The 27,247-nt window shown below is 40.5% G+C and overlaps 1 protein-coding gene across 5 annotated transcripts in view; it reads right to left on the bottom strand.

The window, feature by feature from the left end:
• The window catches only part of ABCC9 (ATP binding cassette subfamily C member 9), a 71,285-nt gene that overhangs the window by 14,583 nt on the left and 29,455 nt on the right, over nucleotides 1-27,247 (bottom strand). For 2 of the 5 annotated variants that reach the window (XM_032106619.1, XM_032106618.1), the window contains exons 15-31: nucleotides 26,781-26,923; nucleotides 23,514-23,622; nucleotides 22,298-22,408; nucleotides 21,664-21,736; nucleotides 19,667-19,772; nucleotides 14,561-14,599; nucleotides 12,599-12,700; nucleotides 11,127-11,211; nucleotides 10,547-10,627; nucleotides 9,467-9,604; nucleotides 8,854-8,979; nucleotides 8,131-8,227; nucleotides 6,964-7,211; nucleotides 5,930-6,078; nucleotides 5,083-5,152; nucleotides 4,100-4,257; nucleotides 1,925-2,017 (exon numbers count right to left, since the gene is read on the bottom strand). In XM_032106619.1, the coding sequence (XP_031962510.1) occupies nucleotides 1,925-2,017; nucleotides 4,100-4,257; nucleotides 5,083-5,152; nucleotides 5,930-6,078; nucleotides 6,964-7,211; nucleotides 8,131-8,227; nucleotides 8,854-8,979; nucleotides 9,467-9,604; nucleotides 10,547-10,627; nucleotides 11,127-11,211; nucleotides 12,599-12,700; nucleotides 14,561-14,599; nucleotides 19,667-19,772; nucleotides 21,664-21,736; nucleotides 22,298-22,408; nucleotides 23,514-23,622; nucleotides 26,781-26,923 (1,928 nt within the window). Of the gene's footprint in view, nucleotides 1-1,924; nucleotides 2,018-4,099; nucleotides 4,258-5,082; nucleotides 5,153-5,929; nucleotides 6,079-6,963; nucleotides 7,212-8,130; nucleotides 8,228-8,853; nucleotides 8,980-9,466; nucleotides 9,605-10,546; nucleotides 10,628-11,126; nucleotides 11,212-12,598; nucleotides 12,701-14,560; nucleotides 14,600-18,008; nucleotides 18,048-19,666; nucleotides 19,773-21,663; nucleotides 21,737-22,297; nucleotides 22,409-23,513; nucleotides 23,623-26,780; nucleotides 26,924-27,247 lie in introns of all 5 variants that reach the window. The other 3 variants (XM_032106621.1, XM_032106620.1, XM_032106617.1) reach the window with 2 other exon arrangements.

The raw sequence follows: 27,247 nt of genomic DNA, 5'->3' as shown, positions 1-27,247 counted from the left end.
TGCCATCAGATTTAAAAACCAGTGCAAGGATGCCAGAGCACTGAAGAGCCAAAGTACACACTGGGAGGGGAAGGGAAATCTCTATTGGTACCAGTGTATAAATTCATGGAGCCTTGTACAGTCAGATGGAAACCATGTTGTTGTTCCATATTCTATTGTCTGCTGAATACCCTCACTTGAATAAACCAGCTGAACTTCAGTCAGCCGCTCAGTGTCTGTTTTATCTTCCATTTCAAAGTCTCAGGGCCCTGCTGTGAAGCACCTGTAACACATGTTCTTCCAGAAACTTCCTTTGTATTCCCTGCTATTTCCCACTGACATTCTATTTCCCTCTGCACAGCTTGTAAACATGACAAACAACCTCCCCAGAACAACTGGTAACAGTAATGATGTGGGGAGGAGCAAGGATACACTGACTACTCTGCTCATCTGCCTTCCTGGCAACAAAACCACTGCTCTCTTAATGGAAAATCTGACATGCTCAATCTGTGTTTTCATCCATGTTCAGCTCATCTTCTGGGCACTTTCAGACTTTTATCCTGTCAGATGATGAACAGCAAAGGTCACTGAGATTGCTCTCTGATCCAACTGTACTGCTTTGTGGTAAGTTATGTGAGGAGCTGCTCAGTTTTATCCTGGAACATACTGAACCCAAACTGCAGAGAATGACTAACAGGACTATCAGTAAATATGAGTTTGCAGACAAAAAATGCAGGAGTCTTCATGTTTGGTGGGCAGTGGAGCACAGGCAGGAAAATGAAATAGCTTCGATTAGCACCAGAGATCCTGAAAAACTCAACTGTTGGGGTGCCCTCAGGCTGCCTTTTGCTCTCTGCCATCCAAGCCCACGTTGCCTTTTTGTGAGGCAAAAAAGCACTGAGGAAGTGCTAAGTTCCTTTGTCTTCCTCAGGAGACAAGGTGAGAAAGGCCACTCTGAACCTCTCAGGAGGTACTCTGTACATCAGCATCAGGCCCTAATGATGACTTCCTGTTTCATTCAACATCATTCTGTTGATAAAGCTTGTTAAAGCATTTCCTGTTGACCACTGGCTCACATCTCTTCAACACAACAATGTTTTTGCTTGTCGTTCCACAGGCTTTACTGGTTGAGGTCCTAAAGTGTAGCTTGACTTGAGGAAACAGCCTTAAGCTGATCAAACAGGTGTGGAAATGGCATTGCAGTGGGATCTGCTCTGGTTTGGAATTCTGCATAGTGCAGAATGGGTGCAAGGTGCAGTTACTGGGGGAAAAAACTCAAGCTGGCACTTTGACAGAGTCATGATAACCATAATGGAGTGAACACAGGAGGACAGTTTGGCCAATATTTCATGTAGTAGAGAGAAAATATATGCATGGAAAGCTGGCAAAACTCTCTGGATCTTAGGGGATGTATTTTTCAGTTTTGATTAACAAAGGGAGGTTTTACAATATTAAGATCAAGTTCTGTTCTGCTGCAATTTTCTTGGAAAGTGCCTCACGTTGCACACTGCCTTTCAGCTGGAGAGTGCCATAATGATGTCTCCCTGCTTGGGAAGTGGGTTAAACACAGAGCTGATTCAGGGGCACTTGGACATAGCAGCAGGTTTGAAGGGGCAGTGCCTCTGCCTGCTTGGAAAACAGAGCTCCCTGCTGTCCACGTTAATGGCATGGTTAAAATAGACTCATTAAAAGTTTAAATATCATATCTTAAAAACATAATCATCTTTAATTCAGTGGAACACCAATATGTGTGTGTTACTGAAAATATGCAAAATGTTTAGGAGGCATGGCAAAGCAACAGGAAAAAAATCTATTCTCTTTTTTTGAGATAGCTTAATGAAGTTCATCAAATTCAACAGTTTGCCCTCAGACATGCTCCAAGGAAGCTGCACAGGCCAGCCTGACCCCCAAGCCTCCCTCTAATAATTTGTTTTACAAATTTTACCTGAATGCTCTGATGGTGGTAAGGCCTTCAGCTGTCTCAGAGAAGTGACAGAGCAAAGGGAGCTGGGTGCTGTCATCAAGTTCCTGGAGGTCCCTGGGAGCATAAAAAACAGCAGACAACCATTACAATGTAAACATTGTCTGTAGAAATTTTGCTGCACAGCAGACAACAATAGACATTCCGTGTATTGCACATACTCTTTTCAGGATCACACAAAATAGTATTTCTATAGTACAGAAAGACACTGGCAGGAGAATATCACATTCCTTTTTCACCACAGGAGCCTTTGAATCATCTCTCAGCTGCCCTCTCCATCTACTTTTGGTCACTTTAAGCTTCTATTGTCTCCCCAGGGTTAATGACATTATCATGTGTCTCCTGGATAAAAACCTGCTGTCCATTTAAGACAGATCCTAATTACCTTTTATTCTCACAGATTCTGATATATTAATAAAATTAACTTAAATTCAGAACCATTGATTTTAAACTTTCCAGAGTGCTATTTGTGGCTCTTAGGTCAGGTATATAATAGCTAGGGTATGTGTATCAGGAAGTTTATATATTTTATGATAACATCTGGCCTAAAAAAGGAGCTGTATTTCCAGATAAACCTGGCCTCATTCTCCATATCTGGAAGTACCACAACTGAAAATAAAATAAAACAGACAATAGCAGATCTTCTCTTTGTGCTGTTAACATTGGTTGTAGCAGAGACAGCACTGACAGAGAAATAATATGAATGATAAATTTCCCTAATTACTCAGCAATGGCACTTCCAAGACCTGCATGGAGCAACAATATTTAAGTCCAAAAAGTTCCAGTCTTTTGAAGCAGGAACGTTTTCCAAGCCACAGGAAAAAAATACATCTTTCTGTAACACTCTGCCATTGGCATAGCAGCCAGTTGTACAAACAGAAGAGAGTCCAGATCATGAGAGATTAAAACTTATTATCAAAATCCTACTAATTTTGCACACTGTATTAAATAGGCCAGGGGAAACAACTGCTCAATGATGCTGGATGTTGCAGCACACAGAACTGAATTTGCTGCTGATGTTTTGATGATAAATATCTCTCAAATGTATGATGGAAAATACACAGAAGTTTTCGAAAGATGTAATGGAAAATACAACAAAGAGTCAAAGTGCTGCAAGAAATACTGTAAATATTTGCATTTCTAAAAATTAGTGAGGCTTATATGCCTGCAGAGGACTGCATGCAAGTGAGTTACAAATACTTGCTGAAGCTATTCCTTCATCCTACATTCCCCAAGACTAATTTTTATAGAAATAAATTGGATGTTTTAATTTCTATTGTGCATCAAAAGAACACAAGTCAAGTCTGAATGCCTCTCAAGTGATTTAAAAGAGTTTAATTTAACAGATTAATTTGAGAGTGAAAACCATGTCTACTGATTCATCAGCCACCTTGAGATCTGGTGTGCTGCCACGTACAGCTTCAGTTTGGAGGCTTGGTGGGGCAAGAACAAGGTTTCTGAAAAATCTCAGTGAAGTTAAGCAAATTATTTCACAATTAAACATTTCTGGTTTATGAATTGTGATTACAGAGTTTTCTTATAAATAAATCTTCTTGGAAGATTCTGGCTGATAACAAAAGATTAATGGATTGAATGTAAGAAAAAACTTTAAATGGCTTGCTGAAGATGTTTTATGAAATTATAGAATGAATTTAGCACTAGAAGCATGACTTGCTTTTTGCTGAAAAACTGTACTCTTTACACCCAGCCAAACCACCCTGAATATGAAACATTGTACAGTGGAAATGACTTTCTGTGGAGCTTTTTTCCCCAATATGAAGGAAAAGCTATTGTTGATGTTAATCCAGGGAGTTATTTTCCATTCTCTACTAACCCTCAAATGTCAAAGAGGAGTTTGGACCAGATGCAAGCTCAGTTGATTAATAAACTTCATGCTCATCTGACTCTAGAGACAAAAAAATTGATTCAATTGGTGTTACTTCCTCAAATACCCCATTTATAGCCAGGTCAGTTGAAAATATTCTCCGGTGCATGTCTCAAACTCGTGCCTCAGCATCAAAAGCAGGATGCCATGGACATTTCCCCCTTTTTTGGCTCCTACAACCTCACTGTCCCGCCACAGTTCATATGTACAATATTTCATGGAGGAAACTTTCAGGAAGGTTCTTTAATACGTACTTGGAAGCAACCCTGAAGTATTTCTGGATAAAATAAAATGCTATGCCCAGGGGCACAAGGGCCACAAGGAACCATGGAGTGGCATAGGAGATCATCCCAATGGCTGACAGGCAGAGCAAGGTGGATCTGGTCAGAGACTCCAGCGTGGGAGGGATGTGCTAGTGGGAAATGAAAAACATCCATGATGCAAAAATCCCTGTAAGTACCACTAAAAGCCTTTTCCTATAGGAAAAGTGGAATGATACCACTATGCACTCAATGATATTCTCCTAAATATCAGGAGTCTTTCTGTTTCTGTGGGTCTCATAGGCAAAGGTACAGAGGTTAAAAAATTAGTCAGTAGGTTTTTGCTTTCTAAAGGTCAGAGTTTCAAAGATCATGGGGAAATAGGAGCCATTTCCACCTCATTTATATATCAGGCAAGGAAGAGAGAATTGTTCTTGATATCCCAGACATTTAGAGAAATAGAATGCTCTGACTCAGAGTCTCATAATTTTTATTCCATGTTCCCACCAACCTTACATTCAGGATTATTGTTCATCCAAAAATTTTAACGCACAGCCATAGTGAAAGCAGCCCTTCCTCTCCCTGAATGCTCTAAATCCACATGTGCTGCAGCCAGGGTGGAACATTTATTTATCACATCCACTCCCACATATTCGAAGTTGTTATATTCTACTTTGTTTCCTGTTTTGAGCCCAAAATCTGATGTTTTCTTAATCCAGATCTTCCACCAGAAGCCACCAGTCTGCATATGAAGAAATTAAGAGCCACCACCTCCCATTATGTTTATTTTAATGGTTACCAGTCCTCATTACTACAAGTGTATGTACTTTTTACTTTGAGTGTCCCTCTTATCATTCCCAGGGCGTGGTTTTGCTATACCTTTCCCTACTGAATATTTTAGTACATCATCTTATTCAGTATCTACATGAAAATTTGCAAAGCCAGGATGATAAAACAGAATCTATTGATACATCTACCTGATCAATGATATTTGTATCAGCAGAGAAGCGATTTAGAATCAGCCCCAGCGGAGTCATATCAAAGAACCTGTTGGACAAATTAAAACCAAAAAGTTACCTGTAAAGGAATTCTAGTTTTGGATTAAAAGTCCAGTCAGACAGACCACAGAGCTATGTACAGCCATTGTCCTAAACTAAGCAGTAAATATGAGTAACATACCAGATCATCTTATCTGCATCCTGACCGTCTAAATGCTTCTTTTGGCATTTTCCCCTGAAAAAAACTTTTGTCTCCTCTTCCAAAAACCTTCTGTCTTGTGTCCTGATCTTTCTTTCCTGCTCCATCAGGATTTAAGATCCCTTCCAAAGATCACAGCCTGTTCCTGGCTGCTGCTCAGCCTCCTTCTAAGGGGCACCAACCCCAAATGTTTCACTGTAATAACTTTATTTGTTATCCAGGCACCCTTTTGGCCATCCTGCTGCCTTTGAGACCCTGGCTATTGTTCATAGAAGAAGCCTTGGTGTCCACATGATTTGACACCATGGCCATGGCTCAGAGATGGAGCTGGGTGCCCTGGAGCCTGAACTGCCCTCAGAGCTACCCTTGATGCCCCAGCCCTGAAGGGGTGCCAGCTTTCTGACACGTTTCAGCCAGATAATAAACAGGGGCAAAATTTCACATGTTCTCTCACGGAATGTTCCCCCCGACCCCCCCACCCCCCAGTTACCTCACTAACTATTTTCAGTTTTTGAGACCTTGAAGAAAACAGGTCAAATACAAGATCTTTTCATAGGAGTACCCTTGCAGTTACAAGAGGACAGGTTTTGACCATGTAGCTTTGCAGGGGCATCATTTTTGCTGCACCTGATTGGCCCGAGGATGATCTTGTTGAGGAGATTGTGGTGCAGGTTCTTGGCTGCTGTGAGGCCCATCCACTCCACAGTCAGGGATGTGATAAGGCAAAGGACAATCCCGGCTCCAGAGAGGATGCTGAAGACAGCTACATGGTAAGTCTAATAGAATGACAAATACATCAATCCTAGAAATAAATACCCATTTCTCTTTCCTGCTAGGAAGTTCCCAGGGTACCTGATACTAATCTCTTATATTACATAATTATAGATCATCTTTGGGATATAAAAGAACTATGATGGAACTGCAATTCATCAAGTTCACATAATTAGAAGTTCTGGCAGTTCTAAGATCCCTCACTCTATTCTACCCCTCAAGACCTTGAAATGGTAGTTCTTAGAACTGTGAAGACTGACTATGTGGACAAATACAAAGGATTGTTAGCCAAGAAACTTAGGGGACCCAAGTAGAACCTCTCAAGAATTAAGGCATCTGAGAGATGTTGGGAAGTTCCACTTTATTAAGTTCAAGCATCATAAAATTCCCAGTGCAAATCCTAAACTGATCTGCCAGGGTTATAACACATTTCAAGTCTTCTGAAAGTTTAGTAAGTGGATTCCAGTGAGATACTGTACATGAGTCAAATTTACAACTATAAGCAGATTGTACTTAAACAGTACAATTGAAGACTTCCATTATTTTTTTTCTGGCAGGACACTACTCAACAGCCAGTACTTAGGAAAGTGGGGTCATTGACTTAGAAGACCAGTTATAAAATCCAGATGGAAAAGTTTAGTGTAAGGTTCCTTCCTTTGAAAGGCCAATTATTTTTCTACCCTCAAACATGCTTCTGTTTCAGTTTTGCATGTTCAAAAAAGACTGATAAAATTTGAATTGCCTTCTTTTAACATTAAGAATTTGTCCATCCTGTATAATAATCTACCTGTCATTTCAATCCAGCTGACTTGTAGATGAACAGCAAATAATTACTTCAGAACATGTTTTCTCTCATTTTTTTCCCTGTCAGGCTCCAAGATCTGGCTCACCTTCTCTGCAAGCTTATCCTCATCAGCATTCCTGGCTTCATTTGCATTGTCCATGGATGTCCACGTAGCAAGCCAGTAATCTATGGCCACGATAACTGAGTGTTTCAACAGCTTGGAGAAAATCATCAGAAAGAGCAAGAAAAATCCTCCAGAGGTTAGATATCTCCAACAGGTTTTCCATGGCATCTTTGTCCTGAGCCTCAAGACAGTTGACATGTTATCATCTTCATCATCTTCCTCTTCCTCCTCTGTGACTCAGACATTTGATCAAGTAAGCTTGGATTCAATACTAAGAATTATACCTTGTTTTACCAGATTTGGTTGATTTTTTTTTCCTTTTGAATTTAAATTTTAAAGTCATAATTCAGTTTGTCATTTAATAGCAGCAAACACTTCAGACAATTTTCATAAGAGTTCCCCTGTGCTCTTTAAGCAATTCTATAGTTCGCCAATCTTTGACTTGTCACAGTTTCATTAATAAATTTTTTATAAACTAAGTCTTCACTACTCATTATTTATAGCAGAGGCCAGGCCAACCTGTTCAGCAGCTTTTATTACACAGTCAGCAGAGTAATTTGGAAGATTTTAGAAAACCCTCCAAACCTTTCCATCCAGACTCTTCATCATCTGTTTGCATGAAAAAGTTAAACTTACTCTTCAATCAAGAGTACTAAAATGATAATTGATCACATTCTACTGAAAGAGAAATGGTGGAAGACTTCTGCTATGGAAAATACGTATTTCAGAGGTGTATAAACATGAAGTTTATTTTTTTTCCCCAGATAATAAGAATATATATCTCACAGGCCTGCAGGCCTCACTTGAGGAAGGGAAACGTTGCCCTCCTCTTGACAGCTACCTCAATTTGTTTTCTTTACAATCCTTTCTGTTGTTGTACTTCTATCTAACCCATCGGTAACTCCAGGCATTGTGAGTTAGCAAAGAAGCTAACTTGTTTTGGTACACCCTTATCCCTGCACAATGTTCAGGGAAATAAGGAGAACCCCTTAAACAAGTCCTGCTGTAAACAGATCAAAATGTTGGACTTTCCACTCTTATTACCAAGTGTTATCAATAGATTTTCACTTTGCTGCTAAGAACTGTCAGCTATAAAAGTGGAAAGACAATGAAATATGGGGTTCATTAAAGTGAAATTGTAAAACAAACCTTCATCTTCATCTTCCAGCTGTGACTTGGATTCTCTGGGGTACATGGCCCTTCTAAGGGTTTTTCTCTCAAGAGTGGTCTGGTCAGCTTCCATATCCTGAAATAGTTAGGTTATCATTAATATTAATTAGTTAATAATAGGTTTTACTGATTTGCGAGATCATTTATTAATTTGAGAGCTTAGCTGTTCACCAATTGTAGTAGTACCTGCAGTAACCTCAAAGAGACTTTATGTGGATCATATAACTCACAGAATGGAAAAATACAGTATTTTTCAATTTAAATGTCAGAAAATTCAGATTTGTCCACTTCTTTCCATCTCTCTTTCTGCCATTTTTTCATTCACTGTCTTCTGGAATAATAAAAACTTCCAAAATAGTCTTTAGAGAATCCTAAATGTTCATGGCAATAACAGAATAAAAGGGTAAGAGATACCACAGGAAGTTTCTGGGTCCAACCCCTGCCCCACCAAAGGATCAATTGTGCACCACATTTCCAAGGGTTATTTGCCTAAGACATCCTTACAAACCATCCACGATGGATATACCACACACTTCCTAGAAAATCTATTCCAGCCCCTAAAACTTCTTACAGGTCATGTGGTTTTGCCCTAAAGTTTAAAACTTGCTTCAGACACAGTTTTGTTTTTTTTTTTTTTTTTTTAATTGAACAACAAATATTTCTTTGCAGAAAACTCATGCTTGCCTAAATGCTCCCATTTACCTTTTCCAACTCTTGATCTTGGCGATTCATCAGAGTTTTCCAGTGTTCATATAGCTCAACATCCTTGTTTTGGATGTCCTTTAGTGTCCCTTCTCTAAGCACCATTCCATCCTTCATTGCTATGATCTAGGGGAGAAAGCACCCAGCACTCAGCAACACAGATACCATAATCACTGACCTGGATCCTACAAGACATGTCTCATCATTAATGACAATACCATTATGCAAATTTCTGTCCTCATTTTATTCAATATTTTATTAATAACTTCTTAAGTTTGCTGGCACAGCTCATGAACTGAAACTCCTATAAGTCATGCTTTCCTGCACATGTAAAAGAGCATTGAAAAGAAGGGATAGACATATTTGCAATTTGATCAAAATTCTCCAGGCCTTTCAATTAACAAAAACAAAATCTACTTAAATAATGTAAAAATAAAATAGTTCTTCCACTATAAAATCTGTGTTAGTTAAAGTGGCAGTTAGCCACATGGCATATGGAATAAAGGAAGGACTCTGTTGCAGGGAAAAGTAATAATCCCATTAAATGTTATGGTGTTAACTTCAAGTGTACATTCATCCTTAGCAATTTTTCCCCTGGTACCTCTTCTCTTACCCAGTCAGCATGTGGCAGATATTGTAATTTATGTGTGACCAGAACAAGAGTCCTCTTGTCTTCTTGCAGGAACTTCAAAATCCCTTCCTGCATTAAGTGATCACTCAAGTGAATGTCCAGTGCAGAGAATGGGTCATCCTGCAATCACATCAAATTGAAAAATACTAGAACAGGATTCAACAGCGAGGATTATTCCTAAAATAGTATTTATTTAAAAAAAGCATCTGTCTTTACTGATGTTTCATCTCTCTCTAGTGACTAGGACCCAGTCAGAGGGCTGCACTCCAGTGAGCTGGAATCTACTGCTCTTCAGTTCACAACAATGGACTCAGTTTCATTTTTTGTGTCTGGCTGTGTGCAGTGCTGGTGCCTCACTGACAGAGTGCAGGATCACCAGAACTGAAATTTCCCATCCAAATTTGAAAATGCCAGGATCCAAATACAAGCTTGGGCCCAATTTTGATGTGAAACTGGCACAGGAAAATTACATTAGAGTTAGCAACTCTTCTCATTTCCTCCAAACTAAACTGCAGACATGCTTGGTCTTCACTTTGAGTGAGTGTGGCTGGAAATATGGCAACATTCAGATAAGGGTATCAGTATGCAAACACTTTTTCTTCAAGAAGTCTCTACTTAATTTTGAAGAGGTTCAAACAGCCCCTTCATGAACCTCCCGAAATTCCTGATATGCCTTGAAATTAATAATAGATACGGGACAGTCTGTCCAACTCCACAGCACTCTGCAGGAGAGTGCTGAGCCCTCATACTGTTCATTATGGTTCCTTATCAGAAATCCTGCTGATTTCTGTAGGACTCTGCTGATTGTAGGTCACCACTGAGAGCAAGGAGAAGACAATCTGTTCCACTCTTCCAGTGTTAATCTGTGCAGCAATTCCCACCTTCACCAGTCTCCCAGGATGTTTTGATGCTGCCTCTGATGGACGCTTATTTCCTATCTCTATAATTGGGTTTTGGAGTTGAATACAAGTCCCCAGAGGTCTTCTAAACATAAACTAAAGATATGGAATTACAGTTTTATTACTAACTTCCCACACTCCATGTGAAAAAGAAAAATCTTACCAAGAAGACAATGTTGGTGTTCTGGTAGAGTGCTCGAGCTACACAGATTCTCTGTCGTTGGCCTCCACTTAAATTAATCCCCTAATGAGTAAAATGGATCAGAAATAGGCATCTTTGAATAAACATTATGACAGGCCTTTGGAAATGTCTTTGGTTTTTTACAATTATAGAGTTCCAATAAAAATAAAAAAAACTTCATTAAAATGCTAGTTCTATTGATAAACAAGCATAATCCTCATATAATATCAGAATAAAAGTTATTGTTCATGGGTGAGTGTAAATTATGAAGAGCTGCTCTGAGCACAGTAGGCTTTTTAGATTGAAAAAATGTAACCAATACCAGCATCAAATTCTGCAAGCAAAATATGGGAGACTCAGGCCAAGAAATCCCATTTGAGAAATAGCTGAAGAAGCAGAAGAGATTTCAACTTCTTTTGTGGCAACCCTTGGTCAATTACAATTATTTACCAGTTTGGCAGCCCAATACAGACTAGAAGTGATGTCACTAGTCTGAGTGACATCAGGGAGTGTCTTCTTAATACAGAGGTCAAGCAGAGATTAAAGCATTCACATTATTTACCCTTTCTCCAATTTCTGTCTGGTCACCAAATGGCAGTAAATCAATATCAGGCTGCAGAGAACAGGCATCTGTAACAGCCTTGTACCTGGAAAAACAACATGGTCATTGCAATTATTTATGCAGCCATTGACTTTACCAACACAAAAACCTCCAGCTAGAGGTCACCACAAAGTGTTTATGGCTCTGGGATGGCTGGATAATTGCAAAAATAAGTAGGGCAAAATGATTATTCAGAACTAATTGTAAATTGTAGGAGCATTGTAAACAAAAAAATGACATATTTATTAGAGATCTTTATTGGCAAGACTGCTTTTTAAAGGTTTAATTATGTAAATTATTGAGTGCATTCTTCCCTGTCATGGAGTTGTTTTGTTGGACTGGAGTATTTGAAGCTCTTTTCCATTGAGTTTTTATTCTTTCCCCTTTAAGTGCCTCTTCATTTTCTTTGGAGTGATATTACAGGACAAAGGATTCTTAAGTTCTTCTGATCTTACCAGAAACAGCAAACCACTTGCAAAAATTTGAAATTTTTTGGGTGAGATTTCTGGGTCTGTGCCAGGTGATCTGCTGATGAGCAGCTGGGATCAGACTATTTGCATGATGAAATTTAGCTTTTCCCCATTGAAGCTAGTGAAACAGGCTGATGGATGCAGTGGCTGAAGAATTTGGTCCCTGAAATTTTGGTGCTTTTCTGGATTTTGAGGCATTTGGTCATGATTAGGTTTTTATCAAGTCAGAATGGAATCATACATCTTAGCACAGACTGAGAGGAACAGGGTGTATTTTTAATAACTGAAAACAGATAGAGTGTTGCCTTTGAAAACATCAGCAATTTGTTTTCTTTAGGTCCAGTCACTTTTTCCACATTTGTTAATTGACCTTTTAGAAGGATGCAAGAAGCAGGTGCTCGATAGGCCCAATACCAGCTGTGCACCTCAGCTTTCACACTCCCTTCTCCTGTATTTCTAAAGGAAGAATTAAGGCCATTCTCTCGAGGCACCCCATCTTCATAAATACTGTTTTTGGGAAGTGGCTGCTTCAGTAACTTGATCACAGCAGGATTAGCACATAAACTCAGTGGAAACATGCCTAGAATCCCTATTTCCAGAGACCTCTGGCAGCCTCAGGCTCCATTAAACAAAAGAAAAACATGTCAGTAGTCTCCAAAGATGAGATTCATCTCACCTTGGCAATGACACATATGGATTCAGCTGTGTTCCACATAGATCCATGGCCACTGTGGGATTTCTCACAAACATCTTGGACACATGCTCTGGTTAGAGGAGCAGCCTTGAAAGACTAACCAGAAACCTTCCTCTGAGGTGAACAAAGTCAGGTCGGCTAAATCCACCCCAGTTTTAGCATGCACTGACTGATATTTACCAGAATCTACAAAGTTCCTCCAGAAGATGCTAAAAAACCCTCTTTAAAAGGAGCTGCCAGGTGTTTTTTGCAAGAAGGTGGATATTTACCTCTGCTTATTAAAGGGGCTGCCAAAGATGATGTTCTCCTCCACAGTGGCATTGAGCAGCCACGGCTTCTGAGCTGCATAAGCCACGGAGTACCTGTTCCTACTGCAGACAGACACAGAGCTTTAGTAAGAATCAAAGCACTCACACTATGAAATGTCTGATAATCAGATTTTTTAAAGTTAATTTCATGAATGTGGATTTAGAAAAATACAGGGAAACACATAAGCAAAACAAAGTGAAGGGAAGAGTTTTAAATTTGATGTTTTTGTTAGAACAGCACCCGATCTCTCCCCTGATGGCAAAATCTACACTCTAGGTTGTATTCTATTCTACTATAAATGCCTGGTACATACCTCAATCTAGTAACTGCGGTTTAAATCCAAAGGCAAATTATAAATAACAGTAAGAAATATCAAATTCTCACAGGAAAAGTTATTTGGCATTATTTTCTCTAACATCAGAACAGGGAGTGAAAAAGCACTGTTCAAATGGCTTCAGCACACTTGAATTGCTGCTTTCTGAAGTTTTAGATTATTTTATGTGGCCACACATATAAAATACTTTTTTCTCAGTGAATACTTTTTTTCCTTTCAGGCTGTTAGATCCTCAATGATACTGGAATAGAGAGCAGTTTAATACAGATTGGGAAGGAAGCACTGCAGTCTCCCAAGGATTTATTAGACATACTTTAGATGTGTCTAAATGCCTGGTGACATGTGTCAATAGAGGCATGAATGCTCTTTACTTCTGGCTGTTTTGCCAAGGTACAGCAGCAAAAAAGGTCATGCAATTTCAGACATTTTTCTGAGATGCCCAAGGTGATGTGAGGAAGGAGGTGTGAACTGGTACTGGCTCATGGATCTGAACACTTATCATAGAATCATGGAATGGTTTGGGTTGGAAGGGACTTTAAAGATCATCTCATTCCATCCCCCTGCCATAGGCAGGGACACCTTCCACTATCCCAGGTTGCTCAGAGCCCCATCCAACCTGGCCTTGGACACTGCCAGGGATCCAGGGGCAGTCACAGCTTCTCTGGGCAACTTGTGCCAGGACCTCACCACACTTAAGATAAAGAATTTTTTTCTAATATCCAATCTAAACCTGCTCTCTGTCAGTGTGAAGCCATTCCTCCTTGTCCTGTCACTCCAGGCCCTTGTAAATGGTCTCTCTCCATCTTTCTTGTTGGCTCCCTACAGGTTCTGGAAGGCCACAATTAGGTTCCTTCTCAGTCTCTTTGATGGTATTGCTTCCAGCAAAGCATTTGCTTAGCTTCATTTGTAAGCATGTAGGATTTACTATTGAGAGAGGGGATGCTAGGGCAGGAGAAACAGCTGGTTAGAAGCTGTCAGCAACATCCCAAAACTTCCAGGAGTTTTAGCTGTTCATATGCACTCGTATGAAATATGTCCTCAAGATTATGGGGCAGCAAATCATTGTGTGGCTCCCAGCCACATCTCTGTGTGCCACTACCTCTCTGTCATTTGTGACATGCTTTTAGTGGAGCTTGTCCTTCTTTTAAACCTGGAGCCAGGGGTGGAGTCCGTGCTTGGCTTCAGCTGGAGCTGAGCTGGCTCCCTCTGTGCCCTGCTCCAGCCCATCCCAGGTTAGGCACCATGGGGAACCCAGTACTGGGCAGAAAACTCAAAAACACACTGAAGGAGACAACTAATGATGCCTCATACCTAGAGATCCTGTCTTGCATGACAAGGAGCACACTAAACTCCCACTGAGATCAGCTGGGAGCTCAGCATCTTTCAGAAAAGACAGAGGTAGTGGTTCACTGGCTGGAGAAGTGGGGGATCCACTGGATTTGCACAATCTATCAATTAATCCCACAGCAAACAATTATCAACATGTTAAGGAAACACAGAGATGGCTTAAGAGCACAGAGATGAGGATTTGGGGAGATTCTGAAGAAATTAATGAGTGTTTTATGATACACTAGAAAAGAAGTAATACCTTCTGGATGCTTCAAAAGAAGGTTCAGTTTCATTTACACTGTAAGTTATGGTAAATGACATTTAGTAAGCAGGAAATATAAAGAATAACATTTTGTGCTAGTTTTACATACAGTGAACCTGGAGTTAATGACATACTTTAAAAACTTAACATAAGTTTGGGGTTTTTTTTGTTCTTGAAGGGAAAACAAACAAGGTCTAAGCAAAAGCATAACACTTTTCTAAATTTGACAGTTTCATATCTACAAAGCATAGAGGCTAAACAGGCAAATTACATTGTTAGAAAATGTATTAAAAATGAAAATTGTCTCATAAAACCTTTTAGAAATTAAAATATTAATATTGCCTGGCAAGCAGTAAGTTAGCTTCTCCAGACAGTTCTGCCAATGGCCTGCAGAAGTTGGTGACTAATGACAAATTTCCCCTGGAGTAAAGAAAAACTTTGCAGCTACACTGTAGGATCAGAACAGATTTTTAATCTCTTTGTAGCACTAAGGTTGCATAAAGCTGTACACAGCACTACAACATGTAGATTTTCCTTGTCATCCTCCACTTCTTAAGGATCATATCCCTAAGAAATGCATTCTGAAGAGCATTCAAATGGCAGCAATGACATAAATGATTTTGCAGCTCCCTCTATTTGTTAATTGATTTATTAGCAGTGCCAAGGGCCTGGAATGGCAGGGAAAGCAGTTTTGGACCAGCAGTGATGCTCATTCCAGGCGTGGTGATGCATGTTTTGCAAAGTGCAAAACTTAAAAGAGATCATACCAGGTAAATAGAAACAGGCATTGGAAGAGGGTGGAAAACTCATGCTATGACATGATTTTCCTGACTTTAAATAAACGGCCATGAACAAACAAATCCTCTTCTCTCAGGCCTATGAATACTCCAGATGAAACTCTCTAATACTGAGACAGAAATGACTGCTTGACTGCTGGGATACCAGTAAATGCAGCAGCACTCAGTAGCAGGATATCCAAGTCTAGAAAGGGCATAAAAATTCTAATAGCAAGCAGAGTCCTTGTAATGCCAGACTCATGTATTAAGCATCTTCCCAAAATGCCAGAACTGAGACATGTTGTTTTCTGTGCTGCACATCACCTCTCTGAGGACTTGGATAATTCAGGCCTCCTAAAATGCACACTCTGTGTTTTCTTCATGCACCAATTGTGAGAGGAGGTGCTGCATCAGAGGGGAATAAGTCTCAGAAGTGTCAGAGAGCCACACATTGAGGCTCAAAACAGAGAGCCCCTCACTTTAGTGATCTCTCATTCAGCAGAAGCTTCCGGTCTTCTCTACCATGGAAAAAAGTTACAAGAAATCAAAAGATGGAGTCTAAGGAGAGATTGAAAAGGAGCTTGGAATTAGGTGAAGGCAAACAAGAAGAAGAAACCCTAAATTTGCTCCATTCAAGACCCCCAAACTTTTATGAGGAGAGCACTGCAGTGGTAGAGAAGGAGAAAATGCTTTCAGGTATAAGTTTGGGAGCACCTTCTGAACTACAAGTTAACAAAAACCGGGCACAAGCCTTGCAAGACTCTTTGCAATTCCATACCAGATTTAGCATGCTTGCCATTATAACCAAACAGAGTTTCTCAATGGGCAAGGACTAATTTTAGGATCTTGGTTTCTTAAACCCTTTTTCCTTGGTTAGAAATTTCATTCCCGGTTTAGCTTGACAAACAGACTTTGATTCTCCCAAATTATGAATGAGATTTCTGTGAGAACCCACATTCACCAATAATCCCATGAATAAACACAGAGAAGACCTTTCGTGAGCTGGGGCCTTCCCAAACAAGGGGATTAAGTATTTGGTTTTATACTTTATTACCCTGCTGAATCTGAGAGAGTGATGTGATTGCAGGGCATGGGAGTGGGCTGAAATTGAAGCTCCTGAGGTTTCTAAAAATGGTATTTTATTTGCCTGAGGGGATTAGCATTTATTTCCTCTACTTCATTTATTTATTGAAATGTGGCTATTTATACTGATTTTTAGCTGTACTATAAAGTATACATATTGCCCAAAATGGGGTGTGGTAAGTTCGAGTCTGAAATGGTAGGAAGGGCCAAACTAATTAGTCATTTTTATAGGATTTTGAATACATAAGATGGAAAAAAACAAACAAAAAATCAATTTAAATCAAGGGTTTAAGGAAAAGTAAAAAAGACACCCTGTTCAGGTTTAGACACTTTTATGGTAACTCATAATGTTTTAAAATAGACTAAAGGATCTCTAATCAGGCCCTGATTCACTCACCCTACAAAGTAAAAAGGAAGGAGAATAAAGGTGTACAAAATCTCTGAGATAATCTTGTAACCACAGAATGAGCCATTTCCTCTGCTAATATAGGCTGGAAATTGAGGCAAGATGAGGACCAAGCATTTACACATATTCCATCTAGGAGTTGAGAGAAATTTAGGCCTGTCCCTGCAACCAGAACTGGTAGTTCTGCTGATTTTGGCAACTGAGATTTATGTGGATGATCATTTATCCCTCCAGTGCCCATTATGTCCTTCAGTGCCTTCTGTGAGCTCCTGTGGTTGTAATCTTTGGGTGAGCATTGCACTTGGCAGTCCTTCTGAGGGGAGCACTGGCCTTTCCTAATTTTTGTCACATCCTTCTGGATACTTGAGGACAGAATAGGTGATTTGTGAGGATCTATTTAATAGTTCTTGTGTTTCCTGAGCTTTTCACTTAGTATACAACAAGCTGTTTGCACAGAAACCATTAAAATGTACAAAAACCGTGTAGCAAGTGAAGGGTTTCCACTTAGCCCCTCTTGGCTTGTCAGTCTGAGAAGATGGTTCTGACTGTTTGGCTTGATGTGCCTGAGGGGAACACCTCTCTGCATAATTCCAAAAAATTAATAAGAAATAATAATAAATAACCCAGATCTGAAACAGGCTTGGCTGAATGACTGCACCCCAACAGCCCCACGCATCAGTGTCCAACAAGCCTCTCAAGCTGATTGCTCACTAGGAAAACAAAAACCCAGTTCCATGTCTAAGGATGTCACATTTCTGGGGCATGTCTCATATAAGTGGGAAAAACTGAGACCCAGCCCACAAGATTTGCCCCAGCCAAGATCTTTTACAGAAAGGTACGCTGCCATGCTTTATTTCCCTGAGATGCCAAAGCAGTGACAACCCTGGCAGCAGGACACACGGCTCTCACGGCAGTCAGCCTCCACAGCAACAGGGTATTTGAATCCCAATGATGCCTTGCAGGATTGTCCCAGTATAACTGGGGCTGCAGTCTTATCCATGCTTACAGTTACTGTGTTGTTACAGCTGAATTTGTAAAGGAATTCACTTAGCCTGCATTTCATCCCTGGATCAGTAGCTGCGTTAGTCATGCATGGAGAATCACAGGGAAAGGGACTTAAAAGAGTAAATAGGACCTTTATTATGGTTTTGCAAAACACAGGATCCACTTAGTTAAATACCTGAAGTATCCTTCTGTATTCATCTGTCTGCCAGGTAGTCTGAAATTACCAGCAAAACATAACCATGTTTGCATCAGCTATATCACAATTATAGTGTGCAATGAAAAAAATGTCTGAGGTGTTTGCTAAACCTTGTGTTGTGGTTTAGCAAACAAAACCACTACACCCTGAGTTGCCTGGTGATCTGGTGGTGTACAGACTGCTAATCAACTGACAGCATGGTCCTATCTCTTGAACAATACTAAACTTCAACTTTTATTTTTTCACAATTCGTAATTGTGAAACATTTCATAAGCTGTACCTATTATGTTTCTAAGACTTCTCATTTTTCTAATCTCTCCAAGGTTCCATATCTTTATCTAGGAAATATCTGAGTCTTTCTCAAATACATCTTTCAAAACAATTATGAGAATCATTTCAAGGTACATTCTACTTACTCCTGTTATTTTTTTTAAACTACTCAGAAAAACAATGCCTGATTGTGGTATGAAAACCTCCATTACATGTCTCAAAGAAATTAACTGTGGTAGGTCACATATTCTTCTTCCTTCAGAGCTTAAATTCATATATAATTAAACTAAATTTAGTCTAGCCTTGGCTTCAACTGTACCTGCTACTCCAGTGAGATCATATGTTTAGAATAGCAGAAAATGAAATAAAGCTAGACAGCAAAAATGCCATGGATACTATCACAGGAAAAGCAAAAAAAAAATACAGTTTACAACATTGCTGTAAGAAAAATATGACAAAGGAGGTTACTAGTCAAGGGACAGGGCAACAAAATATTGGTCTCTGTGACAAAATTCCCTCTTTTCTCAGCAAAAAAGCTGATTGAGAGGATTTTGGCTTGGTAGTTTTAAGGAAAGAGAACTGATCTTTAAAACCAAAGAACAAGTCTTGGGGTTACAGCGCATCACTTCCACTGTCTCTGTCCTGCCTAGGCTTGAAGAGTGCTTGCTGCCCCACTCTAGTTTCTGTAGGAAGTTCTCGTTCACTGGTTCCTGAATCCAAGGCCTGACCTCATGGGCAGTTCTCCTTTTAGAAACAGCTTTTTACCAGCCTTTACTCTTAAGGTGTTTGGTGTTCTCAGGCTTTTTGAGTGTATTACTGTGAAGAGTGACACTGTTCCATAGGTGGGGATTGTGCAGATACCAGGGAAGGAGAAAAGCATTGCTCACATGTAATTACATTTTTTTTTTCTGCCAGCAGCAGCATTTCCGAGTGGGAAATACATCCCTTCCTTTAGGCTGGCACCCTACACATCCCACTAGGCTGGAGAAGCTCCAGCCTGTCACACTTTCACTGCTGGGTACAGGAACAACATGACAATGCTGACTTCAATTATAGTGAGTACTGAAGCCTATTTGATAAAAGGAATAGCCCATGCTTTCTATCCAGGCCATTTGCAGGCCAGTATATTAGATATTAATCACCAGACTGGTCTCCTTCCCTTCCTGGGGCACCCTGCTCTGCCTGCTCTGAACATGACAAAACAGTGAAAAATCTTTCCTGAGTTTGCAGGTGATGCATTCCAGAGAGGATCTGGATGGTGGTAATCACTCAACATGCAGTTCTGAGGGATGAAGTTTACATTTCTCACAGCAAATCTCAGCCTCCTCCTTAAATGAATACAGCAATTAATAGCTATATAAACATACTTGCTCCAGTGAACTTTTCCCTCCAGGGTCTGCATCTCTCCCAATATAGCAAGGAGAAGTGAAGACTTGCCACAGCCAACTTGGCCCACAATCATTGTCATCTGACCTATGATAATAGTAAAAACAACAGAACACAGTTTAAAAAGAGAAAAAAAACCAGTTATACTCCAGTTCACAAGGCCCAGCTAGATTCAGCTCTAGAGCACTTGAACTGATTCATTACTTTTTTTTAGCATCCACTACATAAATGGGCAATATTGCCTATATTCATCTGTGGAAACATTAATGGATTGCAATAACACACTAATCTCCAAAAGAATGAGACTTTTGCTCTTACCTATATTAAAATTTGTTTTATGGGACTGTGTTACTCTGTGAAAGTTATTTAGGGTCAAATGATATATGCTGAGGAGTGATTATTCAGTCTGAAGTTTCATGAAAATTTGGACCAATCTAACAAATGAACTGAAATGAATTTGGGCCAATCTAATAAATGAGCTGAAAGAAGACCCATAACTCTTCTCTGCTTTGCTGTACTTCTCCTTCCCCCCACAGAGACACTTTCCTACCTCCAGTCCTACTCTGCAGTGACAACGGTGCTTCTCAGATCTTCCCATAAACTGATTGAATTCACTAACTGAGCTGGCCAGTGCATTTCATAGACTCACAGAATGTGTTGGAAGGGACCTCATGGATCACCTCATTCCATTCCCCTGCCACGGGCAGGGACACCTTCCACTATCCCAGGTGTCTCAGAGCCCCATCCAAACTGGCCTTGGACACTGCCAGGGATCCAGGGGCAGTCACAGCTTTTTTGGGCAACCTGTGCCAGGGCCTCCCCACCCTCACAGCGAAGATTTCTTTCCTCATATCCCATCTAAACCTGCTCTCTGTCAGTGTGAAGCCATTCCCCCTTGCCCTGTCACTCCAGGCCCTTGTAAAGAGTCTCTCTCCATCTTTCTTGTAGCCCCTGTTTAGGTACTGGAAAATTTCCAGTTAAGCTTCTCTCCAGCTGGGAAGCCAAGGATCTTATTCCTTCCATAGGAGGCAAATTCTGGCTCACCCAGCCTCTGAACCCATGGCCTCAGACTGTAAACTCCTTGGAGCAAAGATATTTTCCTGGTGACATTCAATGCTACATGGAAACAAATCACACAGGCTTGGAGATTACTAAATTACCATGTGACAGCAACCTAAAGTAATACTCTATTTTAAAACAAAGCCCTTGATAGGAGATCAAAATAAAGCATAAGGCTATTCAATGATATGAAATGCCAACGGATGGTGTTATGAATTCTACAGCATTAACAACAAAAATAATAAATAAAATTATTTTTGTTATTAATAATAATAGAAAAAGTTAGTTGCTACTTTTCACATTTTTATGCAAGTCTTCCAAAACAAACGAGCATTTTGTAAACCTGTGGATTTCCTAGCCAAAGACATTGAGGATGCAAGGAATTACAGAAACTCAGCTTGACAAAGAGAAATTCATTGAGAGACAAAATAATTGAGGACTTACTGACAGAAAAACTGCATTTTCTGAATGAAAATAATTGTGAACTGGGAGACTATAATGTTGATAAATGGCAGGAAAATTATAATACATGAGTGTTGCTGAAAAATAATATTCTGAGTTAGATGGACCCTTGGTTTGAATGAGTCTGGAGTCCTCCCTCTTTCTTTTTTTTTTCAATTTTCTTGTAAAAATAATAACTAATTTTTGGCAGCCATTTTTTCATGTTTATTCTTACTCTTGACTCAGTTTGGGCTATTATAGAACTATATAAATTACATAGATATGTTAAAGCCATATAATTTATCTAATTATATTGCTATATGTACAATACAGGGCATGACCTTGCATGCACTTTTACCATCAATTTTTTTCTTATAAAATTCTCAGTGTGTAGCTTTGTGCATTTCAGACTGAATAAATGGAATTAATAACAATCTGACATTATATATTTCATGTTGAAGGTGTGCTTTCATCCTACCTGTTGGGATTCTAATGTTTATGTTGGACAGTGTAGCTAAACCACTTCCCCATGAAAAGTATCCATTGGTCACCTGCAAAACAATTACCACAAAACAGATATTTAAACACTGGAGGGGAAAAAAATAGAATGATTAGTTTAGATTTAAAATGCATTCATAAATACCTGTGATTAATAGACACGGTGTGGTATGGTTGTACACACACAGAAGAAAACCAAGCCAAGTTTGTAACGATTGCCAAACCCACAAAAATTGTCAACAAGAAAAGATAAATACACAAATACATAATGTATGTAATGCAAGAAAGGGATGATCTTGAGCTGAGTTCTGTTTAACAAACACTTTCATTCTGTCAAATATGAGACTAAAGACTTAGACTTTAGACTCATGATGCCTCTTTGTTTCCTGAGAAGACACAAAATAACTACAAAAACTGGTCTGAAGCTCACTCTTCTCAATGTAAATTTGACTAAAGTGCTAACTTATTTAAGGGCTTGCTCTTGCCATGGAAAATTTGAAACAACAGCAGCAATTGGGCACCATCAGGTGCTGTTGCAGGAGGACCTGCTCCCTGTTTTCATGAGGGAAAACATTTTCATCTCATTTTTCAATGAGATGAAATTTTCAAACCACCTTAATTGCCACATCATCGATCTCCACGGGCCGTGTCTGCTTCCTTGCTGGCTGCTCGTAGTTTTCAAGCTGATACCTCAGAGGCTGCCTCCTGTTGATGGCCTTGGTGTGCTACACAGAGAGAAGTGAAGGAAGGAGAAAAGTTGGACTCCTCCAGGGAAGACAGCATTTGGTGCCCTGTAAAGCAAACAATCCATTCCCTTTCCTGCCGTCATTCCAGCTCAGGAGAAGCAGCCAGTGTTTTTCAGTATGTGATAATATAGACATACCAATGTCTTGCACACTTTTTAAATGTTTGAACACCCTTAACTGAAGCACAGAAAATATTGGGATTTTTTGCTTCCTGTGCATAACCATCTCAAATTTCAGCTCTGCCATCCTCCTCAAACACTCTCCCCATCATCTGGACTTGGCTGTCTCTGTTGGACTAAGCAAAAGGTGGACAGGACAAACAAAATATAGGCTGAAACAATCTCATTTTTGTTTCTTTTGTTATCAAAAAGCCAAAAAATGTGTTGTTTCAGGTTGGAAAGCTAAAATAAAATTTATTTTGTGCTAATCCTTTCTTTTTGTCGCCATTTCAAGTTTCAGTCACATTTCAAATTGTACAGTCAGATTGAAACTGCTGAAATATATAGCTTTAGAAAAATGTCAAAATGAAAAAAACACCTTTTCTCAATTCATCTTTGTTGTGGGTTCTTTTGTCCTCGAATTTTACTCAAATTTACTCTATGTTTAGTACTCCAGAAACAGCATTTTGGAATTAATTCCTATTTCACAAAGTTTCGTGTTGTTTTCTTCCACCTTTAATTCTGAATTTCCCAGAGCAGGAATTGTTCCTCCCTAAGGATGACCAACATAAAATGGATTGTACAGGCAATATACAGTACAAACCCCATAACCACAGGAAATCTACCTGGGCCTTTTATTAAAAATTAATAATGTTGAATTTTAGTAATATTTAAATATGTTGGTGTGTTACAATTGGTTTAGGTTGGTTTTTTTTTACTATTGGCACTTCAGCAATGCTTAAGTGCATATGGGGACCCTTCATGTCATAAAAACACAGAGAGTAAGACAAAAGAGGAAAAACTGGTCAATATTAGAGCCAGGCTAGAAGCTACAGCTTCTGGGCTTTGTCAGCTTGGCCACTGGCCCTGTATGGGGTTATGTGGCCTCTCTGCTTTGAAATTCAGTGTCATGAAGCAGAACTTACAAGTCCTGTGTGCTTCTTGCAGGATTCATAAGGTACAGAGCTGTCCCCCCCTCTCCAGCTGTCGTCTCCAATCTCATCACTCAGGAGAAACTCATTCAGCTTCTGTACACTTGAAAGAAAACAGGACAGTGAGTTTCATAAACCCAGGTTTCCACGAATACATTTCCTTTTTTGTGCAGTCACGCCAGCAGGATTTATCAGAAATGTTCCAAAAGGAGTTCATGGGATCTTTTCATCTGCCACCCTGATGGCAAATGAAGATTTATGTGTGTGGAAGAAGGACAGATGAAAATAATTAGGCATTGTACTGGTAGCTGGGAATGAAGAGCAGAGCAAGTCATGAGGGTGCCAAGGGAGCTCTGTGGGAATGGTTTCCATCTTGGCAGGCTTATCTCTTCCATGCCTTTCTCATGCCAGTGCAGTCAGGGTGCAGAAATGAGTCATTCACCCACCTCCATCCTCTGGAAATGCCAGGACAGTGGGTGCATCATGACACAGCTTTTGCTTCATATAAAAAAAGACATTAAAGCTATTAGAGACTGTCCAAAGGAGGTCATGAGGATGGGGAAGGGTCTGAAGGGGAAACCATATGAGGAACAGCTGAGGTCACCTGGCTTGTTCAGCCTGGAGAAGAGGAGACTGAGGGCACACCTCACAACAGTTCTGCAGCTTCCTCACGAGGGGAAGTGAAGGGGCGAGTACTGATCTCTGCTCCCTGTGACCAGTGACAGGACTCAAGGAAACAGCATGAAGCTGTGTCAGGGGAGGTTTAGGTTGGATATCAGGAAGAAGTTCTTTACCCAGAGGGTGGTCAGGCACTGGAATAGACTCCCCAGGGAATGGTCACAGCCCCAAGGCTGACAGAGTACAAGGAGAATTTGAACAATGCTCTGATGCACAGGGTGGGAATCCTGGGGCTTTCTGTGCAGGGCCAGGAGCTGGACTCAATGATCCTGATGTGTCTCTTCCAACTCAGCATATTCTGGGATTCCATGGTTCTATGCACTGCATGCACACAGGGGTTGGGTACTGCACACCTCAGCACAGCTGTGGCCTGGAGACACACAGCAACTCTTTGGCTAGCTCTTAAAATTGTCCACTGGGAAATGTAGTGCACAGGTTCAATTCATTCTTCATCACAGGAGGATTTGATCCTCTTTCTGTCCCACTTCCTTTCAGAGTGCTGTAAGCACCTGGGTCTTTATCATTCTGGGGAAGGAATGAACAAAATCACACACCAGTCATGGTGAAGCTGTTACTTTGCAAAAACTAAAATCAAGGTGCATTGGGCGAGAGACTGAGAAAGCAGAAGGACATATGCCTCCAGATGAGCTATTTGAACATCAATCTGCAAATGGGAAAGTAGTGCATCTCAAAGCCTGTCTGTGTATTTTATATTAAATTATCAATACACCTTCAAGCCATGGAGATACAGGTTAGCAAGAAAGCACTGCTGTTGTCATTATTTCCTCCTGCCAGCATGCCTATACCCATCTCCTCTCTTGAACAGAAAATATACGTGAAACATAAATTCTGATATGTTTCCATATCAGAATTTCAGTCTTACTTAGGTGGCTAAGCAAGAATTCATTTTTTTGTAGAAGATACAAGACCTTGTTTTGATCATGCACCTAAGATGACATCAACCCTTACTTTGTGTTTGAATGAGGTACCCTCAGAAGTTTTATTGGCACTAGAACTACTCTTGAACAGAAAATTAAGATTCTGACCAAAGTATAAGCTCTTAATCACAGAAATAATAAGCACATACTCATGTATGTATTTGATTGAGGATAGAGCCATGGAGTGGCCAAACATACAATCTTTATCCTTCACTCGGGGGACATGATGTTCATGGGAGAAGGATGTTAGGAAATGAGTTGAAAAAAGGATGCAGTTTGTTTTGGCAAATCTTTAAATATTGCCCTGAGGGGTGGCCAGCAGTGTTAAGGAAAATGTACACACCATTTTGATATTAGGGCTATGCTAAACATTGTACAGAGATGTAGAGGCTTGGATGATTTATAGAGAAGCCTGGAGATTTTCCACTACTCAGAAATCATTTTCAGCCTAGGGAAAATGTCTCGTGTGGCCTTGCTCCTGCTGCTGCTTTGATAAAAATAAACTCTGTTTAATTATTTTTCTTTTTTGAAGTCAGAGTGTCCATGACTGTGTCCATACAGGCCAGTGACACAACACCCAAAAGCCGGAAATTTGATTTATACTAACCAGCTCATTTGAGAGTAAGTACTCTATAGCTCAGCATGAAGGAAGCTGCTCTGTTGGGCTGTTTTACAGAAATAAATACCTGGAACAGGATGCAGGACATCACTAAATTCTCACTTATAGCCCAATGCACCTTTTGTGGAGGTAGGGTTAAGCCAGTTACTCTTCCTTGCTTCAGAAAGGCTGGTCTTGCTAGAAAGCTTCACACCAGCCTCTCTCACCGCCTCAGTGCTGACAAGAGCCCAGAGAGTGCTAGGGAAGAGTGATGGCAGGTGGCCACACTGAGAGAACAGGAGCGTCTCTCAAGGAAGAACAGTGCAGCTCTGAATGTGAACTGCCAAAGTTAGTGAAATTGTAAAAAGAATGGAATATTAAGAATCACAGAATCACAGAATGGCCTGGGTTGGAAGGAATCTTAAAAAGCACCTGGTTCTGACCCACCTGCCATGGGCAGGGACACCTTCCACCAGACCAGCTTCCTCAGAGCCCCATCCAGCCTGGCCCTGAACACTGCCAGGGATGGGGCAGCCACAGCTTCTCTGGGCAGCCTCTGCCAGAGCCTCCCCACCCTCACAGGGAACAATTTCTTCCTCATATCCAATCTAAACCCACCCTCTGTCAGTGTGAAGCCATTCCCCCTTGCCCTGTCACTCCAGGCCCTTGTCAAGAGTCTCTCTCCATCTTTCCTGTGGGCTCCCTTCAGGCACTGCAAGGCCACAGTGAGGTCACCCCAAAGCCTTCTCTTCTCCAGGCTGAACAACCCCAGTTGCCTCAGCCTCTCCTCATAGCAGAGCTGCTCCATCCCTCTGCTCCCCTTGGTGTCCCTGCTCTGGACTGGCTCCAGCAGCTCCCTGTCCTTCCTGTGCTGTGTTTCTTTGTCTCTGTGTCCTGCAGTGAAAAGGAAGGGTCACTGATTTCCCTCACATCTTTAGCATCAGAGTCCCACCTCATAACACTGTTCCACTTGAGCAGGTAGAAGCAACCATTTCTGTTACTGAACGTGGGTGTTCAGGAGTTGGAGGAAGGAGAGGGGCCACTTACCTCACGATGGCCTTGACTGCAAAACGAACCACGGTGGAGAGCAGGAACAGAGGTGTGACCAAGATGTGGAACAGTGACAGGGATGCAAAGGCCTGGGCGGGCTGTAGTGGCCTGTCATTGGTGTATGCATAAGTCACAAAGGTCTGTCACATCAGGGAAAGAGCACGTCAGGACAAGGACTCTTGAACAAGATGGACAAGGACAGCAAGAAAGATATTTTGCTCAGCTAAGGCTAATAACTACCACAGTTCACTGGGAATCAAGATGAACTGAAGAGAAAGGTGTGTTGTGTTAAAGCAAACTAGATTTTAAAATCTTGCCAGTGTTTTCAAGAGGTTTAAACATTGAAGAGTGAAAAAGTTTTCATTGTAAAATCTAGCATTTGATTACAGCTTTGTAATTGACTTTAGGGTTTACAGGAAACACACAGCCCAGAAAAAAACCCAGTAAGAATCTAACAAATCTTA

This window comes from Corvus moneduloides, chromosome 4 (genome assembly GCF_009650955.1).
Source record: "Corvus moneduloides isolate bCorMon1 chromosome 4, bCorMon1.pri, whole genome shotgun sequence".
Lineage (NCBI taxonomy): Eukaryota > Metazoa > Chordata > Aves > Passeriformes > Corvidae > Corvus > Corvus moneduloides.
The sequence above is the reverse complement of the archived record's forward strand: the minus strand, read 5'-3'. Positions and strand labels throughout refer to the sequence as shown.